Source organism: Esox lucius, chromosome 3 (genome assembly GCF_011004845.1).
Source record: "Esox lucius isolate fEsoLuc1 chromosome 3, fEsoLuc1.pri, whole genome shotgun sequence".
NCBI classification, from domain to species: domain Eukaryota; kingdom Metazoa; phylum Chordata; class Actinopteri; order Esociformes; family Esocidae; genus Esox; species Esox lucius.
The window spans coordinates 3,995,868-4,017,293 of NC_047571.1; the positions used below are offsets into that span (position 1 = coordinate 3,995,868).

General features: G+C 41.9%; 1 protein-coding gene across 3 annotated transcripts in view; it reads right to left on the reverse strand.

Annotated features, from left to right (window-relative positions):
• Positions 1 to 71: 71 nt before the first annotated feature.
• The window catches only part of xrn1 (5'-3' exoribonuclease 1), a 42,391-nt gene continuing 21,036 nt past the window's right edge, over positions 72 to 21,426 (reverse strand). The window contains exons 25-41 of one of the 3 annotated variants that reach the window (XM_020045438.3): positions 21,319 to 21,408; positions 20,647 to 20,782; positions 20,184 to 20,240; positions 19,602 to 19,734; positions 19,317 to 19,386; positions 18,705 to 18,906; positions 18,048 to 18,140; positions 17,836 to 17,925; positions 17,495 to 17,596; positions 7,912 to 7,992; positions 7,708 to 7,833; positions 7,447 to 7,561; positions 7,065 to 7,240; positions 3,513 to 3,635; positions 3,079 to 3,181; positions 2,768 to 2,928; positions 72 to 1,457 (exon numbers count right to left, since the gene is read on the reverse strand). In XM_020045438.3, coding sequence (XP_019900997.1) covers positions 1,137 to 1,457; positions 2,768 to 2,928; positions 3,079 to 3,181; positions 3,513 to 3,635; positions 7,065 to 7,240; positions 7,447 to 7,561; positions 7,708 to 7,833; positions 7,912 to 7,992; positions 17,495 to 17,596; positions 17,836 to 17,925; positions 18,048 to 18,140; positions 18,705 to 18,906; positions 19,317 to 19,386; positions 19,602 to 19,734; positions 20,184 to 20,240; positions 20,647 to 20,782; positions 21,319 to 21,408 — 2,179 coding nt within the window. In that variant the 3' untranslated portion in view covers positions 72 to 1,136. The remainder of the gene's footprint in view (positions 1,458 to 2,767; positions 2,929 to 3,078; positions 3,182 to 3,512; positions 3,636 to 7,064; positions 7,241 to 7,446; positions 7,562 to 7,707; positions 7,834 to 7,911; positions 7,993 to 17,494; positions 17,597 to 17,835; positions 17,926 to 18,047; positions 18,141 to 18,704; positions 18,907 to 19,316; positions 19,387 to 19,601; positions 19,735 to 20,183; positions 20,241 to 20,646; positions 20,783 to 21,318; positions 21,409 to 21,426) is intronic. The other 2 variants (XM_013139156.4, XM_010883598.5) reach the window with 2 other exon arrangements.

Below are 21,426 nucleotides of genomic sequence, written 5' to 3' on the forward strand. Positions count from 1 at the left end.
AAATATGCTTTATGGTAATACCATCCATTACAATTCATAAACCTAAATAAAATAAGACAGACAAGTGGACATCATTTTAACAAATTATTTCTTTATTCAATGGATATATACAGCACACTCCTGCATGGAAAAAGCAAGTCATATATCCATAATTTATTTTGGTATATTAAAAAATAAACAAACAATAAGAAAAAAAATATATAGGACATAACAGCAGGTGTGCTTCGGTTCCAACATTTAAAAAACCCATGGAGAGAAAGAATCAAGTAAATTGTGCTATGTTTAAAGTGGTAGGGGGAACAAATCCAAAAAACAAATATGGTCTAAAAATGTAAGACAATGTACATGTGGGTTGTAAGTTAAATGAAGGGTACTGCAATAATAAAAATGATAAAGAAACATTTACACATGTATGTTTAAAAGGTTGCCAGGGATTAAAATCCATAGATTGAAATCTGGTGGGATTTTTTTTATTAAAAACAAAACCGTAATTCTTGACCGGGAAGAAATTGTACTGTTATGTTATTCTGATTTTTTTTATTATTATAGTGAGGTGTGTCTAAATTCTTTATGCGGTTTTGGGCCCATAATGTTGCTTGACATGGAATAGTATGTCCAATTGATATAAAAATTTTCAGTAATTAGAAACTATAAAATGTAACTAAATCCTGTCAACATACGTTGACTGGAGAAAAAAAGCTAGCGGTTTGCATTCAGTGTTTTAATAGAAACAAAGGTAACAATTAAGAGATTAATCCCTTGATTACTGGTTCCAATCAGAAACGGAACAACAAAGACAATCTACCACAGGTTCTGGCAGGGGGAAAAGAATTGTCTTCAAAACAACATGAAACAAACAAAAACCACAGACATTGTTCTGACTCATCAGTGATTATTGCGTCGGGGCAGGTGGGGGGGCAATTTCTCCCACAGATTATGAAAATCTGTCTCAAATGTCAAACAAACTGAACCCTATTATTCGTCAAGTGTGCAACTACCGGGCACAGCCACAAAGGGGGGCGAGTGCATGTTGCTCCTGTTAAAAGCAGTGCACTATGTAGAGTTTATGGTTAAATTGTGGAATCAGGCCATCATCATACCACATTAAACAAACAACTCCTAAATGGAGTGGAAAATCATTCTTGGACTTTGGCAGCCTCGAAGTTCACCGCCAATTTCCTGTGTTTCCTCTTGGAGGCAGAGCTGGGAGTGTGGCCATGGCCCGAGGGGTTTTGCCGTGGCGTCTTGGGTGTGGAGGGGGTCCCCGCCTTCTCGGGGGGGTTCTGGGCAGCCTTTGGGGGCGTGGAAGAGGTCACGGGGGGTGCGGACGAGGCCGGGAATAGGGAAGGTTGTGAGCGAGATAGGGTCTCGTTGCTCGAGGCTTGGGTCTTTGTCGTGTGAGCAGCACTGTAGAACTCCTGGGGCTTCCTCCCCGACGACACACGCTTCTTTGTCACCTAGTGGGGGTTAAAGGTCAGGATTGTAAGAAAACCCATGGGGAACCCACAGACAAACAAATCATGGGCATTCCTTTTTGGTAATCAGTGGCAAAATCCCCAAATAAGACCTAAATAATTTTTGACACATTACACTCATCCTAAGTGGTTTACAGTAGTGAGTGCATACATGTTCTTTTTTTGCACGGACGTCCTTGAGATTGTTTATGTGCAGTGTGTGATTTTCATCAGACATAAGGCCCATGCCGCCCAACAAGTTCCACATTTGACTAATCAGTCCATAAAACAGTGTTACAAAACTGAGTTTTTTTTGTGATCGTGATATAATGTGGTTTCGGAATTGGCCAAAATCAGGCCTGATTGCTTACATTTTCCATAGGGCTACACCGGTGACTTATGCAAATGTTGGCACAAAATGTTCCTGTTTCGAATGATACGTTTGGTACCAAGGACTTCAATGGCATCGTACCACCTTTGGTCATTCCAACTCTTTCCGTTTTGAGTCTTTGCTTTCCTGTACTATTGCTTTATCAGGGATCTGTTTGTTAGATCAGATGAAATCCATTATGAGAAGCCTGAGACTAAGCAAATGATATACATTCGAATAGAACAACATGCTGCATTTTCACAGCACGTAACACGTCAACTAGTTAGGGGTCGTTCGCAAAAGTATTTGTTCTATTTTTTTTGGTGAATCATGATTCCTGGTTCACCTCAGTAGGATCTTTGAATCTCCTTGACCTGAAGGAATAATGAACAAAATGAATGGTGATCCATGGCTCCTTGAGAACTTCGAATCTCGTTCACCGGAAGGAACAATGAACGAAATGAACGGTGATCCACGGATCTTCGAATCTCATTCACTTGAAGGAATGATAAACGAAATGAACAATGATATATGAACAATGTGTTGTGCTTGTGCGACTTCTGTACAACAATACATTTTTAAATCTTCTAATAATACACATGTCAGTAGAGTCGAACTTCCCATCACTAGCCCCTAAAGTCCGGGGCTTGGCACCAAATGAGAGCCGGGCTAATCAGCCAGGGCCTAGTGGCTGACTGGCGGTGGCCCGTGTCAATGGAAACAGAAACATTTCTGGACTTTAGGGTAAAACAACAGTATTTGGCACCAGAGGAAAGGAGGCACAAGGTCATCAAACATCTGACCTTATTTCACTCAGACACCCTCTATTATTAGAACCCACAGACAGATCTGATTGAATTAAATGTAAAAAATGTGCAACAAAGCAGAAAATCTGACGGGGTAATTACCTACTCACACAAGTATACATTCACATAAAACCTACCTGAAGGGGGACAAACTGGTTGTGTGATCCGATGGCTACAGAGGGTGCCTGAGGCCGGGCACCTGGGAAGGTTCCCCCATAGAAAGGCTGCCCCTGTGGAACCGGGAGGGGCATGCCCCAGGGTAGGGGGCCGTAACCCTGCGGTGGCCTCAGAAGACCACCTTAGGTGAGAGGAGGGAAAGACAAGAAAAAAAGGGGGTTTAAGTGCAAATTCTCCAAAACCTTACAGGAAAAACTGCACCTAATTAGGTCATGTAGTTGCAGTATACCATGGTGTAAATACAGACAACCTCTGTGATGCCTGGACTCACCGGATTGGCTGAATACGCTAGGGATGGTTCCCATGGGGCCTCTTATCTGGCCAACCCCGGAGAACAGAGGCGGAGTCAGGGAGAATCCAGACCCCACTGAATTCTGAAAAAAACAGAAAACCAATCTAAGAAGAAACAGCAATAAAAGCTGAACAGCTGAATGCACTCCCACGCTTACTCACGCACTCCGACGCTTGCCCACATGCTCCCACGCACTCCCACGCTTGCCCACGCTTGCCCACGCACTCCCACGCTTGCCCACGCACTCCCACGCTTGCCCACCAACTCCCCCGCTTGCCCACCAACTCCCACGCTTGCCCACCAACTCCCACGCTTGCCCACCAACTCCCACGCTTGCCCACCAACTCCCACGCTTGCCCACGCACTCCTACGCTTGCCCACGCACCATGCAGATGTACAGGAAGGACACACACCACACTCACAAGGCGCTGCAGTGTGAAGAGGGCAGCCTTCTCTTTGGCTTCATTCTCAGACTGACACTGTGGACCATGGACCAAGAGACCGGTGGACAGCTTGACTTGACATAACATCAGACCCTGTGAGAAAGACAGTGTGAGTCAAAGTGGCTGTGTCTGCATCCTACACTTCACATTGACACAATGTAATTTGCCATATGCTATTATCTTATGTGACTTACAGTAGTAAGGGTAACCATTTGCATGCATTTTTTGTACTGGTCCACCATGGGAATTGAACCAGCGACCCTGCCATTTTAGGCATTATGCTGTAATAGGGCTGCACAATTTGGATAAAATATTGACAAATATTGCAATAACGGTTATGATTTGTGATTTTCAAACAGCCTAGAAAATCTCACTCAAAAATAGAGATCATAGCCTACATAACATGCTATTAAACTGAATAATAATCAAGTTAAAGTTCAGTGTTTTCTAATATACACTTATTACCAATTTGAAGGTGCAGCCTGTGTCAAACTATTCATTTAACTGCAATGGCGTTTGCAGCGTTTGCTCTGCTTGTGCCATTGCCATAGCTGGTTAGTCAACATTTCTCAACCCTTGAAATATATTTTCTCCCATATTAAGTTTGTTTGTAGGCACCGACACTGAAGCAGAAACTTTTTATAATTATACCATGTGCATGAGGGACAATATCTTGGTGCCACTCGCTAACTTGAAGCAGACATCTTCACTAGCAGTTGCAGCGTAACTCAAACTATCATTGAAAAACCCTAAAGTATTTAAACAAAATTAGTTCAGGTACTTAATTAATCTACAAAAAAAAATACAGCACCCGCAAAAAAAAACAATTACAGACGTACGATGCTTGCCCGTTGCCTCACGTGAAGCGCATATCCTTCACCTTATCACCTTATGACCCTTGTCAAAGTTGTTCAGATCCTTACACTTGCCCATTTATCCTGCTTCAAACACAAACTTTGAGGACAGAATGTTAAATTGCTGCCTGAGATATACCACCCACTGACAGGTGCCATGATAATGAGATTATCAGTGTTATTCACTTCACCGGTCATAAGATTAAGGTAGATAGACATAATATACATATAGGTAGATACAGTTGTGCTCATCTTTTATTTAAGCACAGTGATCATATGAAGCCATTTGTTATCACAAAGTGGGGAGAACAAGTATTTGATACACCGCCGATTTTGCAGGTTTTCCTACTTACAAAGCATGTAGAGGTCTGTAATTTTATCATAGGTACACTTCAATTGTGAGAGACGGAATCTAAAACAAAAATCGAGAAGATCACATTGTATGATTTTTAAATTATTAATTAGCATTTTATTGCATAACATAAGTATTTGATCACCTACCAACCAGTAATTCCGGCTCTCACAGACCGACTGGCGCAATTATTAGAAAATGGAAGAAGTTCAAGATGAAGGTCAATCTCCCTCGGTCTGGGGCTCCATGCAAGATCAGACCTTGTGGGGCATCAATTATCAAAAGGAAGGTGAGGGATCAGCCCAGAACACACAGCCAGGGCAACTAAAGAGTAGGTCCGTAAGAAGCATCTCAAGGTCCTGGAGTGGCCTAGCCAGTCTCCAGACCTGAACCCAACAGAACATTTTTGTAGGGAGCTGAAAGTCCGTATTACACAGCGACAGCCCCAAAACCTGAAGGATCTGGAGAAGGTCTGTATGGAGGAGTGAGCCAAAAACCCTGGTGCAGTGTGTGCAAACCTGGTCAAGAAGTACAGGAAACGTATGATCTCTGTAATTGCAAATAAAGGTTTCTGTACCAAATATTAAGTTCTGCTTTTCTGATCAAATACTTATGTCATGCAATAAAATGCAAATTAATTACTTAAAAATCATACAATGTGATTTTCTGGATTTTTGTTTTAGATTCAGTCACTCACAGTTGAAGAGTATCTATGATAAAATTACAGACTTTTACATGCTTTGTAGGTGGGAAAACCTGCAAAATCAGCAGTGTATCAAATACTAGTTCTCCCCACAGTAGTTGTTTGCGCGTGAAAAGATAAGTGTTTTAACCTGGATTTAAAAATGTATATGTTTGGGGCACATCTAAGATCATCTGGTAGTTTTTTCCAATTGCATGCGGCATAACTACTAAACGCAGCTTCTCCATGTTTAGTTTGGACTCTGGGCTCTACTAGCGGACGTGTGTCCATGTATCGAAGAGCCCAGCTCGGTTTATATTCTTCAAACATATCAGAAAAGTATTCAGGGCCTAAACCATTCAGTGATTTATATACACAGGTGAAAACGGCAATTAAAGCTGAATTTCCCACACCTGTTGCATTTTAAATTGCAATTAATGTCGGTGTATAAATAGTCCATGAGTTTAGCTGAACTCACGTGGATGCACTGAGCAGGCTAGATATTGAGCCATGGGGAGCAGAAAATAACTGTCAAAAGACCTGTGTAACAAGGTAATGGAACTTTATAAAGATGGAAAGGAATATAAAAAGATATCCAAAGCCTTGCAAATACAGTACCAGTCAGTACTGTATTACATTTTCACTTACTAAGAAGTGGAACATTCAGGGATCTCTTGATACCAAGCCACGGTCAGGTAGACCAAGAAAGATGTCAGCCAAAACTGCTCAAAGACTTCTTCGGGATACAAAAAAAACCCCACAGGTAATCTCAGGAGAAATACAGGCTGCTCTGGAAAAAGACAGTGTGGTTGTTTCAAGGAGCACAATACGATATGTTTGGAGAGGGGTCAACAAGGCATATAGTGAACAGAACACCATCCCCACTGTGAAGCATGGTGGTGGCTCACTGATGATTTGGGGGTGTGTGAGCTCTAAAGGCAAGGAGAATCTTGTGAAAATGTATGCCAAGATGAATGCAGCATGTTATCAGAAAATACTGGCAGACAATTTGCATTCTTCTGTATGAAAGCTGTGCATGGGACGCTCTTGGACCAGCATGACAATGACCCTAAGCACATGCCAAGTTGACCCTCCAGTGGTTATTGAAGAAAAACTTGAAGGTTCTGCAGTGGCCATCGTAGTCTCCTGACCTTAATATCATCAAGCCACTCTGGGGAGATCTCAAAAGTGCGGTTCATGCAAGACGACCAAACACTTTGCATGACCTGGAGACATTTTGCCAAGAATTCAGAATTCATGGTTCTCTTGATGACGTACAGTCAGCCAGGTCCACAGGAGGAAAAGAGTAAGAGTAAGACTAAACTGAAAAGTTGTCTTGTCTCTATCAGGGTCCAAACCAAACACTTTACCTAATATCCCTCCTTGCTTCATTTAGTACACAATTATTTACCCACCTGAGTGGAGTAACATGGGCAGTAATTCCCTTTTAAAAAAAGTGTTTTTGTACTACACGTATGATTTCCTCTAATCCAACATATGGAATTTGTAACTCTACAGTCAGAATTATTATAATATTTTTTTCAGAATAAATCAAGATTTCAGAGAGAAAACACAAGAACTTTCAAGCAGCACTGCATATACACTTACTTAGGTGTGTGTGTCACTCTGCCTACCTGTCTGCTGCGTATGAAGGTGAAGTCGGGTGGGGCCAGACCCAGGCCCACGCAGATCCTCGTCAGCTCTGTGGCCACACTGGGGACCATGGAGGGGGGCTGGGATGACGACAGGGGAGGAACTACTGCTGCCACCGCTGGGGTCATGGGTAACACAGAGTCCCCCATCCTCTCCTCTTTACAGGAAAATGGTGAAAGTTAAAGGTTTTCTTGCTGAAAGTGCCGGGGGACAAATTTGAACACATGCTGTAGCGGTACCAGGGGCAACATCTTTGATTGATGGACGAAGGCCACTTAGGCCACTGAAATCCGTTTTTCCCATCAATTAAGTACACAACAGCTGTAGCTAAATAAGTGGCTAATCCCTTGAATTTGAGCTTACCTAGCTTCTTGGTGGGTCGTCTCCGGCTCTGTGGCTGTGTGCTGCAGGAGGCAGGATTAGAAGAATCAGGGGCAGAGCCAATGTTCAGCATCTCCTTCAGGGCTAGAGTCCCCTTCTATACAAAGGAAAACAATCGCAAATTAGTCAACTGACCTTGCCTAGCCAATCGTAATGGGAGTGGACAAATTGTATTGAAAAGAGTTTGATATGGGCACTAAATGCACTGCAATAGAAAACCAATCAGTTGGCGCTAGCGCCCACCATAGCAAATGACTGCGGAGACAGGGGTTCCTCTGATGGGCGCGTAGGGTTCTTGGCTGGAGGGGGTAGAGTTGTCTCATTGCCCTTGGAGATCTTCAGGTTGGCAATTAACTCCTCAAATTCCGTCTGTTGAAGACAGGTGGGTAAATATGAGTGTTGTTGTGTATAAATACAAATGTACATTATGTATATAGGTGTGCCTACCTTCTTTGCGGCACTCTGAGCAGGAAAGAGAGAGTTGGCATCTTCATTTCTTTTCAGCAGTCTGATACTTCCCGCTGGACCCTATAACAAAATTTAAAGTTTAAAACACACACACATACACACAAAAGAATGAAAATCACAACCAAAAAAACACTCAGGGCATTTTAACTGAATATTTATGTTTCTCTAAGAAGCAATTTAACTTAGTCTCAACTCACAGCCTTTAATTTGTAAAAATCAACCGCTACACAGAATTCTGCTTTAAGTTTCTGTTTTCCGGACAAGGAAACAGCCTCAAGGTGTGTCATATCCTTCCAAAAGGATGTGTCTGTAGTTCTATTTTGTGATTTTGGTTTTACTTGTTGCACTAAGTTAACACTGGCTGAGAAAACATGATAAGAGGAGGAAGCAAGTTAGCCACAGAATTATAGAGGCCTCTAGCGGTAGCGGCCTTGAAGGAGAATTTCACCATGCAAGCAACCAAGCAAGCAAGCTTATCTATATAGAACAGTTCATACATATAACCAATTCAATGAGCTTTATAAAGGAAAAGAAAATGTAAAAATACAATAGAATAAAAACAATAAAAGGAAGACTAAACACCTTTAAAAAAAAAAACACCTAAAAGATATAAGGGGGATAACATTATCATAATAATAAGAGAATAAGAAAATAGAAAAAGATTCCGTAGAAAACACCATGAGGAAGCTGTAAAACCCATAAGGCTAACAGTGTGGTTAAGATTAAGCGCTCAGTCATAGGCACATGAAAAAAGTGTTTTTAACCTGGATCTAAGAACTTCTAGAAGTTTATTCCAGTTGTGTGCTGCATAACTGCTAAATGCAGCTTTTCCATGTTTAATTTGGACTCTGGGCTCTACTAGCTGACCTGAGTTCATGGATCTAAACACCCTGCTCGGTTTAAAATCTTCGAACATTAAAAATGTATTCAGGGCCTAAACCATTCAGTGCTCTATAGACAAAAGCACCACTTCAAAATCTATTCTGTAACCGACTGAAAGCGCAAAAGTGCAAAGATTTAAGAACCAGAGTGATGTGCTCTGTTCGTGGTTAACATCCTAGCAGCAGCATTCTTAATATGACTGGTGAACATGACAACTGAGTTTATCAGAACACCAAGATTATGTTCTTGGTTCCTGGTTTTTAGGGCCTGAGAATCCAGCTCTTTACTAATACTAATTCTCTTAATTTTGTTGCCAAACACAATCTCTGTTTTATCTTGGTTTAAATGTAGACAATTTTGGTTCATCAAGGTATTTATGCACTCTTCACAGTGACACAGTGAATCTATTGAGCTGTTCTCACACAGTGCGAGAGCCATTTATTAGTATCATCTGCATAGCTACGGTAGTTAAGGTTGTTGTTCTGTAGAATTTGTCCAAGAGGTTACATATAGAGATTGAACAGAAGCGGTCCGAGAACTGATCCCTGGGGAACACCGCATGTAATAATCAGATTCAAGATTGCCACCATTGGCAAAACAACTCCGGTCATCTAAATAAGACCTGAACTCTCTCATCTCTCATCTTCATCCGCTTATCCGTATCGGGTCGCGGGGGCAGCAGCTCCAGCAGGGGACCCCAAACTTCCCTTTCCCGAGCCACATTTGCCAGCTCTGACTGGGGGATCCCGAGGCGTTCCCAGGCCAGTGTCGAAATATAATCTCTCCACCTGGTCCTGGGCCTACCCCGAGGTCTCCTCCCAGCTGGACGTGCCTGGAACACCTCACTAGGGAGACGTCCTGGGGGCATCTTTACCAGATGCCCGAACCACCTCAACTGGCTCCTTTCGATGCAAAGGAGCAGCGGCTCTACTCCGAGTTCCTCACGGATGGCTGAGCTTCTCACCCTATCCCTAAGGGAGAAGCTAGCCACCCTTCTGAGAAAACCCATTTCAGCCGCTTGTACTCGCGATCTTGTTCTTTTGGTGATGACCCAGCCTTCATGACCATAGGTGAGGGTAGGAAGGAAAATTGGCCGGTATATCGAGAGCTTTGCCTTCCGGCTCAGCTCTCTTTTCGTCACAACGGTGCGGTAAAGCGAATGCAATACCGCCCCCGCTGCTCTGATTCTCTGGCCAATCTCCTGCTCCATTGTCCCCTCACTCTCGAAAAAGACCCTGAGATACTTAAACTCCTTAACTTGGGGTAACGTCTAATTCCCTACCCGGAGAAGGCACTCCATCGGTTTCCTGCTGAGAACCATGGCCTCAGATTTAGGAGGTGCTAATCCTCATCCCAACCCCTTCGCACTAGGCTGCGAACCGGTCCAGTGAGTGCTGAAGGTCACAGACCGTTGATGCCATCAGGACCACATCATCCGCAAAAAGCAGCGATGAGATCCCCAGGGCACCAAACTGCAACCCTTCCCCACCCCGACTACGCCTCGATATCCTGTCCATAAAAGTTAGAAACAGGATTGGTGACAAAGCGCAGCCATGGCGGAGGCCAACCCCCACCTGGAACGAGTCCGACTTACTACAGAGAACCTGAACACAGCTCTCACTTTGGACATACAGGGATTGGATAGCCCTGAGAAGGGACCTCCTCACCCCATACTCCCGCAGCACCTCCCACAGTATCTCCCGGGGGACCCGGTCATATGCCTTCTCCAGATCCACAAAACACATGTAGACAGGATGGGCATATTCCCAGGCCCCCTCCAGGATCCTTGCAAGAGTAAAGAGCTGGTCGGTTATTCCGCGACCAGGACGGAATCCGCATTGTTCCTCTTCAATCTGAGGCCTCTCCGGGAGCCATCACCTTATCGTGATGGAGAGGTTGGTGTGTTCCTATGAACCTGAGGGCTGTGTTGTCTGGGCCTTAGTGCTCCTGGTAGGGTTTCCCATGGCAAAGTGGTCTCAGGGGAGGAGCCAGACTAATAATGGTTCAAAAATACTCCATGTTTAAACGAGGAAGAGTTACCCTGCCCGGAGGAAGCCCGGGGCCCCCGCCTGGAGCCAGGCCCAGAGGGAGGGCTCGCTGGCGAGCGCCCGTTGGCCGGGTTTGCCACGAAGCCCGGTCAGGCATAGCCCGAAAAAGCAATGGGGCACCCCCCTCTCCATCCTATGGGCCCACCACTCATGAGAGGAACCGCTGGGGTCGGGTGCGCTGCCATATGGGTGGCAGTGAAGGCCAGGGGCCTGGCTCTGGGGACGTGGAACGTCGCCTCTCTGTGCATGAAGAGATCCCCGAAATGTCCACTTCTTAAGTGATTGAACAGTACTGACTGGCATTTGCAAGGCTTTGGATATCTTTTTATATCCTTTTCCATCTTTATACAACCTCAGACTATTTATACACAGACACTAATTGCAATTTTAAAAGCCACAGGTGTGGGAAATTCAGCTTCCATTGCCATTAACACTTGTGTGTGTCAACTTGTATGTCTGTAACAAGGCCAAACATTAAAGGGTATGTAAACTTTTGATCAAGGCCTTTGTTTTCATTATGATCTAAAAAGGAGCTAAACAACTGTGATAATAAATGGCATCATATGATCACTATCCTTAAAAGTTTTTTTTTGTTTTTTGCATGATCAATCATATTTTCAAAATCAATGCCAAAATTTCACAATTTCTGCCAGTGAATGCAAACATGAGCACAACTGTATTTAGGAACTCTGAGATAAAGAAAAACTGTTGGCTACATTATAACCAGAAAAAAAGTTGTTCATTATAATGGCTCTGACTTATAGTTTATACCTTTGCATGTAATAGTCTACAAATGTGGGTCAGTCAAGTTGTACATCAGTCAGACAGTTAGCTGGCTAACAAATATATGCAATGTTTGAAAGATAATTGTAGATAAGATAGTTATTGGTAGGTAAACAAAGACCAATATACAGACAAGCACAGAAATTATGAAAATTACAGTGAATGCTCGCCTTCATAGTTTCCAACATCAGCCTAAACAATGAACGGTCACAATAAACAAATGTGATTTCATCTTAAACACACAACTCAGTGAAGATTAATATTATTTGGGCTTTTGTAATTGCTAAACGCAACAGTTCCCCTGGCATGTAACCTTATTTTGGCAAGGTTACATTAGAAATATTAGATGTTATTTCTACTGGTGAACGTGTGTTAATGTTAGTCTTTTTTTAGAGTTGTGGGATAAACTCAGCCACGGTAGTGCACTCGGCATGTACAGAATGTCAGTGTTCGCAGTACATATATAATCCAATATATATGAAACACCATAAATTCACATGACAAAAATAAATAAATGGAAAACGTTGTTTGGTTACACTTCATTTTGAGTGTCAATTTCTGGTTCATGTTCTATATACATTAATACTATCAACAAATGCTCAACAAACCATCTGTTAATAAATAACTGCTTGCTAAGAATATGGCTAGGTTTAGGGTAAGGGTTGAGGTTTGGATAAAGGTTAAGTGATAAATGCGTGTTAATGTGGTTTAAACTAGATATTTAGTTCTAGCTAGGTATATTTAATCTATGCATTCAGTTACTTTATATTTCAACTAAAACAACATTTGAAAAGAGCACTATTTGTCTATTACTTTTATCACACAATTGCATTCTGAACAGATATCAGCCAGATTTTTTAGACCTTACTGATTCTGTATTGCCACAACTTCTATCTCCCCTCAAAGTAAGTGGAAAAACATCAGCTATCAAAAGCAGTCACAGGACTTGGATAGTCCTAGAGATGAAACTCATTCTGAAATAGGAAAAAATGCTTAACTATGTCACCAACTCCTGGAATGTCTTACAAAGTGACCTTCAGTTAGAAACCCCAGTGCCTGGAACGCAGTTCAAATACCTGATAAATGACAATTTTCTCTTAATGTTGTGTTTCATTAGCTGGGCATTTTGTTTGTTTTTATTGCTCTAATACAGACTTCAACTGCAAAAGAGATCTAGGCATCCGTTGAATTTCACTGTAAAAAATAAAGGGGAAAACAAAACACCACACAGGTATCATCAACATTGGAATTTCAAAACTGACCAACTGTTTAAAAAGTTTGGTCTTCCATTTCTCCATAGAATATTTCCATGAAGTAAATTTTGTTAGGTGGCCAGTATTTATGTTCCCTTTGAATGCTGGACTTTGGACCTGGTATTTTATGAAGAGGTGAATACACTGACACTTCCGCATTCTACCGCTAAAATCAAATTCAGTCAGTCATTCTACTTTGTGTTGAGTAGGGATATTCGAATAACCAAAATTAAGTATTTGAGTATTCGAGATTCAGGTCTGGGCTCTGGCTGGGTCATCCCAACACATTAATCTTCTGGTGAAGCCATGCTCTTGTGGATTTGAATGTGTGCTTTGGGTCATTGTCGGGCTGAAAGGTGAACTTCCTCTTCATCTTCAGCTTTCTAACGGAAGCCTGGAGGTTTTGTGACAAAATTGTCTGGTATTTGGAACTGTTCATAATTCCCTCCATCCTGACTAAGGCCCCGGTTCTAGCTGAAGAAAAACAGCCCAAAAGCATGATGCTGCCACCACCATGCTTCACTGTGGGTATGGTGTTCTTTGGGTGATACACAGTGCGTCTTTTTGCATCAAACATACCTTTAGGAACTATGGCCATAAAGTTCAACCTTGGTTTCATCAGACCATAACACATTTTCCCACATGCTTTTGGGGGACTTGATGTTTGTTTTTGCAAACTTCAGCCGGACTTGGATGTTTTTCTTTGTAAGAAAAGGCTTCAGTCTTGCCACCCTACCCCATAGCCCATTCATATGAAGATTACGGGAGATTGTTGTCACATGTAGCACACAGCCAGTACTGGCCAGAAATTCCTGCAGTTCCTTTAATGTTGCTGTAGGCCTCTTGGAAGCATGCCTGACCAGTTTTCTTCAAGTCTTTCCATACATTTTGGAGGGACATCCAGTTCTTGGAAATGTCTCTGTTGTGCCACATGTTCTCCACTGTGTTCTATGGTATATCTAATGCTATGGCAATTATTTTGTACCCTTCTCCTGACTGATATCTTTCAACAAAGAGATCCCTCTGATGCTTTTGCTCTGAGATGCAAGGAAAATCCTACTAGAGGGTGTCCACACTTATGCAACCAGGTTATGGTAAGGTTTTTATTTTTCATTTATACCCCCTCGAAGATTTCAGTTTGTTTGTTTGTTTGTTTTGAATTGTTCACATTATAGGTCACATTGAAAATGGAAAAAGTTCTGACATGATTTATCTGTGTCCAATTTTTTTATATCACAAAAACCTGGCATTTTCACAGGGGTGTGTACACTTTATATCCACTGTATGTAGTCTACTGCTAGCAAGTGGATAAAACAAATAGTAAAAGATGTAATATATTTTTGGAATTGTTACCTATAAAAATTATTTGGGTAAGAAACGCTACGTATAGTTAGGTTGTTGGGAGTGCAGAAAATGGCAAATCGCTTATTGCCTGCTAGCATAGCTAACTATCTAGCTTCATTATACTTATGCATCCAATAAACTCAATGTGATTTCTTGATATATTTTGGCTTCAGCTTTTTACTTGTTTTATTGCATAATAAGAAGATATACATGCAAGTATAAAGTATACAAACAGTGAGGAACAATAGTGTAAAAAAAATTATATAATAATGAGGTTTAAAAATCTTTTGGCTTCAGTTCTGTAGCAGAATAATGATTCCACACTGCTTCCTCCATACAGTGGGGCTAAAAAGTATTTAGTCAGCCACCAATTGTGCAAGTTCTCCCACTTAAAAAGATGAGGCCTGTAATTTTCATCATAGGTACACTTCAACTATGAGAGACAAAATTAGTTTTTATGAATTCATTGGTAAATTCCTCTGTAAAATAAGTATATGGTCACCTACAAACAAGCAAGATTTCTGGCTCTCACAGACCTGTAACGTCTTCTTTAAGAGGCTCCTCTGTCCTCCACTCGTTACCTGTATTAATGGCACCTGTTTGAACTTATCAGTATAAAAGACACCTGTCCACAACCTCAAACAGTCACACTCCAAACTCCACTATGGCCAAGACCAAAGATCTGTCAAAGGACACCAGAAACAAAATTGAAGACCTGCACCAGGCTGGGAAGACTGAATCTGCAATAGGTAAGCAGATTGGTGTGAAGAAATCAACTGTGGGAGCAATTATAAGAATGGAAGACATACAAGACCACTGATAATCACCCTCGATCCGGCGCTCCACGCAAGATCTCACCCCGAGGTCACAAGAACGTGATCACAAGAACAGTGAGCAAAAATCCCAGAACCACACGGGGGGACCTAGTGAATGACCTGCAGAGAGCTGGGACCAAAGTAACAAAAGCTACCATCAGTAACACACTACGCCGCCAGGGATTCAAATCCTGCAGTGCCAGACATGTCCCCCTGCTTAAGCCAGTACATGTCCAGGCCCGTCTGAGGTTTGCTAGAGAGCATTTAGATGGTCCAGAAAAGGATTGGGAGAATGTCATATGGTCAGATGAAACCAAAATAAAACTTTTTGGTAAAAACTCAACTCGTCGTGTTTGGAGGAGAAAGAATGCAGAGTTGCATCCAAAGAACACCATACCTACTGTGAAGCATAGGGGTGGAAAAATCATGCTTTGGGGCTGTTTTTCTGCAAAGGGACAGGACGACTGATCCGTGTAAAGGAAAGAATGAATGGGGCCAAGTATTGTTAGATTTTGAGTGAAAAACTTCCATCAGCAAGGGCATTGAAGATGAAACGTGGCTGGGTCTTTCAGCATGACAATGAAAGTCCGTGTTGTCCAGCGACAGCCCCAAAACATCACTGCTCTAGTGGAGATCTGCATGGAGGAATGGGCCAAAATACCAGCAAGTGTGTGAAAACCTTGTGAAGACTTACAGAAAACGTTTGACCTCTGTCATTGCCAACAAAGGGTATATAACAAAGTATTGAGATTTACTTTATTTATTGACCAAATACTTAACATTTTCTGGAATTATTTTCCTCATTTTGTCTCTCATAGATGAAGTGTACCTATGATGAAAATGACAGGCCTCTCATCTTTTTAAGTGGGAGAACTTGCACAATTGGTACTTTTTTGCCCCACTGTATACGCGCTCGCTCTTTTCACTCACAACGGCCACTGAGCCAGTGTTAAAATTAGAAAGACACCTGCTCCTTTGCACATCACGCAGTACAGTAACGCCCATGTTGTATTGGTAATTCTTTTTAAAAACATGATTTTCAGGTAACTGAATACTATTCAAATAAATACTATTTGGATAAAAACAAATATTTCCAGTGCACATCCCTAGTGTTGAGATGTATTTTATGATAGACATGATTGCTAACATTAGTGATCAGTAATTATAGTTAGATCCAGAAATATTTGGACACTGACACAATTGATGTGCAGCTTTAATTCAAGAGGTTAAACAAAAATGAAACGTTTAGGAATTGCAACCATTTTCATACACATTCCCCTTATTTCAGGGGCTCAAAAGTAATTGGACAAATGAACACAATCATAAATTGTTCATTTGTAATACTTAGTCGAAAATCCATTGCAGGCAATGACTGCTTGATGTCTGGAATGCATGGACATCACCAAATGCTGGGTTTCCTCCTTTGTGATGCTTTGCCATGCCTTTACTGCAGCTGTCTTCAGTTGTTGTTTGTTCGTGGGTCTTTCTACCTTAGGTACTGTCTTCAGCAAGCGAAATGCATGCTCGATTGGGCTGAGATGAGGTGATTGACTCGGCCATTGCAGAATATTCCACTTCGTGGCCTTAAAAAACACCTGGGTTGCTTTCGCAGTATGTTTTGGGCCATTGTCCATCTGTAAAGTGAAGCGCCGTCCAATCAACATTGCTGATGTTGGCTGAACCTGAGCAGACAATATATCCCTATACACTTCAGAATTCATCCGGCAGCATCTTTCTTCTGTCACACCATTAATAAACCCACAACACTCCTTTGACCCCATGTGGTGGGTTCAGAGCAACAGCTTCCAAATGCCACACCTGGAATCAACTCCAGACCTTTTACCAGCTTAATTGATGAAATAAAGGAATAGCGCGCACCTGTCCATGAAACAGCTTTTGAATCAATTGTCCAATTAATTTTGGTCCCTTGAAAAAGAGGGGGCTACATATTAAAGAGCTGTAATTCCTAAACCCTTCCTCCAATTTGGATGTGAATACTCTCAAATTAAAGTTGAGAGACTGCACTTGAAGACAATATTCACTATTTAACTGTACCTTGATTATATTTTGATAAACAGCCAAAATAACAAAACTTGAGTCAGTGTCCAATTCTTTCTGGACCTAACAGTAGTAGCTATGGTGAGATTGCCATCTGTTTTTCCAATTTTCAAAGCTTCCAACTGTTGGGGTCATTAGGAGATCAGCTAGCTGTGAAGGAGATAACTGACCAATAAAAAAAAAATTATTCTCACACAAATGCCATTATGGAAGTCTTTCTTGGAGTCTTTCTCTATCCTTTTCTATGGTCAGAGTCATTATATTGAAGTATTTCTGCCAGATCTTAATGCCAGGACAAAGATATGGTTGGTGTTTTGGGTAAAAGGTTAAAGCTGGAGGGGCATAATGGTTTAAAGGTTAGGGTGGAGCGTTGACTCACAGGTTTTGGATGTTGCTGATTCTGTGGTTGGTTACTGCCTGGTTGCCGCTGGATCTGTCCTTCCTGTCTGGGAGACCCTGTACCCCAGGCAGATTTACACGACTGGGGATTGACACACACACACACACACACACACACACACACACACACACACACACACACACACACACACACACACACACACACACACACACACACACACACACACACACGGGTCAGGTAACACGCACAGCCCGGAACAAAGTCAAGCACTCATTCACACACATGCAAAAATGAAAAGTACTGCATTGACAATGCGAGTATTGTAACACAGCGCTGACAAAATGAATGAATAGACTCACATTGTTTTGTTGCCAGTGAGCGGGGGGTTTCTGGGGCATTCCGGGGCTCTGTAGAGACTGCCACACGTTACTGAACTCCTCATCTTTACCCTATGGACACATAGTCAGACATTACACACAGAAATTGTATTGTGTAAAGACAAACAGAGAGAGACAGGCAGAAAGACCAACAGACAGAAATTGACACAGACAACATACCCACACAGGCTTACCTTTGGCTGGTGTTTTTGGCTGAGCGCTTTGTATGGAGAGTTTAGGTTGCCCTGAGTGTCTGCTCTGACTACGTTCTGTCTGCCGTTCTGCTGCTGAGAAAGAGGGTTAGATAGAGACACAGAGTGCGTGTGAGAGAGGGACAGGGAGAAAAGCCAGGCAAGTAATTACAGAGTTAAATTAAGACACAATAGAGGCTAAACTGCGGTTAAAGCACTGGTCCAGAAACCAAAAGGCCACTGTTTTGACCTGCTGACAAGGGGAAGGGATGTCAGGGTCCTTGAGCAAGGACTTAAACCCCATTAGCTCTGGAAAAGAGCATCTTTTAAAAGACTAAAACGTTAATTAGAGTGGGCTAATGTGACAGAGGCAATTCGCTAGGATCAGTGAGGGTATATTCTAAACAACATTTGTTATCATTATATATTTATCTTTAAAAAGGTGGTTGTGTGGCTATCAAATTACTGATCTCAATCTGCCAAATGTTGTAGTCCATATTGTACCGTGCTGTTCAGCTACATCTATTAATGAAGGGATCCAATGCTTGGCTCCAGGACAATTTAACCTATTATGTGTGTGTGTGTACACACGTGTGTGGTGTATAACTGTGTGTGGTGTATAACTGTGTGTGGTGTGTACATGCTCTCCTCTTCTCTTACCTGTGTGGGTACAAAGGGGGATCTTGGTGAGTGGTTGAGCCCAGACAACTGGCCTTTGTCCTGGCTATGGTGTTGGGAGGAGGAAGCCGGCTGGGGCTTGACAATGGCAGTGAGTTTGTGGGAGCCCTGGTCAACGCGTACGCCGTGGCTGATGTTAATTAAGGCACAGGGAGGCAGCCGGTAACCACAGCCTGCGGTACACCTAGAGCCAGGCAACACAACGGAGTCAGGCAAACAACAGTCACCAAAAAAACAGCAATAGTTCCATCAGATGCAGGGCAACAGAGACAAACACAGGCTGCAAAACCTATGAGACTGGAGTGAAAACAACTTGACAAAATATAAGGGAATCATTAATCAAGGCTTAAAAACATACAACATTGTTTCTTATAAGAAACAAAGACTATTGTTGACAGCACAGGACTCAAGGTTTGTTAGCTGTCAACATTTCTATAAATCTGATTGTTTCCAGAAATTCATACTTATTCCCCAGTGATTCTAGGAATCGGGGACACCTGGATCTTGGGTAAATATAAAATTAAATGAAAGGAAATGTGGCTAAACAAAAATATAGTAAGCCTATAATAAACAACTAGGGACCTATGTCCGTACCTGATAGTAAGTCCACCAGCAAACTCTTCATCGAACACAACCTCATACAACACCTCCGCCTCACGATCAGCTGTTACGGGAGAGGTTTTCAAATGAGGTTTAGAGACTGTTTAAAGACACCACGAAGGAAGATGTCAAAAGCATACTCCTCTTGTCCTCCCTCCTTGTCTCCTTCTCAAAACCCACTGGACGAGAAAGCCAGAGGTCCCTCCCTCTGACCGTCTTCTCCAATGGGTTCGGAGAAGGGGGACACTATACCGACAGCGAGTGCGTGTAACAGCTCACCTCCCTTGATACCAATGACGGTTCCTCTGAGGCCGAGGGGGACGGAGAAGCCGTCTCTGACATTGACCACTCGGTCAAAGAGGTGGTACTCTGCATCCGGGTCAGGGATCACACCATGCTGCTGCTCTAAGGGCTGGATGGAAAGACATGTTTTAATATCATTTTCGCTGGAATTAACAAACCCAGGATGCGTTTACACAGGCAGCCCAATTGGTATCTATTTTTTTGTACTGATTGGCAATATTATTCAGAGCTGATTTAAGGATATATTAACGAAGATTCCTGGTTTGACAGGCATGCCTATGTCAATGGACGAGGTAATCTACAAATAAGTTACCAATTGGGCTAAATTCAGAAAGGCATAAATTGGTCTTAGGATCCAACATAAGATCAACTACGGTGAAAAGATCAGTATTGGGTCATTAGGTCACCAATGCCTTGCCTTCCAAATGCTATCATAAGGACCTCCTGAAAATAGTATGTTTTACATATGGCACTGTACACAAATATATTGTATTATTTCTGGGTTTGATCTCTAATATATATTTTTAATAAGCAAATAATCAACAACAAACCACTCACCCTGAAGAGCAAATGTGGCTTCACAGTCACACGCACTTTCTTGGTGCTCTTCTTTACCTGAGGGAGAGTTGATAGAATAACTGAGTAGGAGTTGGTATGTTGTGTGTACTGATCTGTCCTGCTTACTACATTACATAAATAAAAAAAGGCAGCATTAAGACATAGTTAACATTATCACGATCTGAGTGCAAAGATTCGCACAATCCCGAAGTATAGTGATTGAATACCAGATTTATTTATTTTTTTTACTAAGAACTATGACAAAGAGTTTGGATCAGTTGTGGAAATAAACCAAAACAATATGATAGCTGGCAAAAACTATATTCTGATATGTTTTCATTTCAAATCCATCATTAGAAACATTTGACTGATTACAGAAAATTATGGTTTGGAACATAAAGGACTGACAGAGATAATTTGACAAACAGAACAGAGGGAGGACAGATCAATGGTTGACATGTACCTTTGCCTTCTCCACCTCCTCCTCAATTCGCGCCACGATAGCAGAATCCAGGATCTGCAGGTCACATGAAGCGCGAGCGATTTCGGCAACTGGATGGGTCTTCAACCAGGAAGTGATTTCCTTAACCTTATCCGCTCTGCCAGAAAACCACAACTACCATCACCACCATTTTTATTATGACTATGAGGACTTATATCTGCTGTGCAGTGTTACATACTTGTCTTTAAGAAAATCTAAAATCAAAAGGGTTTCAGTGTAACTAGCATAGAAGTTTAAAGGATAATTTCCCTTTTTATCCTGAAAGAAGCACAGTGGATATAAAAAGTCTACACACTGTAGACTTTTTATATCCACTGGATATGAGCAAGTTGAAACTGTAATCCATATTTCAACAGTCATGACAAACTCCTACCTTTAGCCAGTACTACGTACAAATCTATAGATGTAATACTTGAGCAGGAATTGCCATTCTTGAATTGCCAAATAAAAGAAAATGGAAACAGCACACACACATCCATTACTTCTATAGCTATTGAGGTAGCGGTGGCTAAAGTAAAAATAAGGCTGTTGATTTTTTTTTTTACCACATTCCATTTATTTTACTCTATAGATTTCTTTCATGATGACGGAGAATTTAACATCAATTAAAAAGTAATCATTGGTTAGTCTTACCCGTTGTCATCCTCTCCAGGCCAGATGTCATCCTCATAAAAGACATCATCATGACTGTTTCGGGAAACCAAGTCAAACACCTCAGAAAACCTACAGGAGGATGCCAAA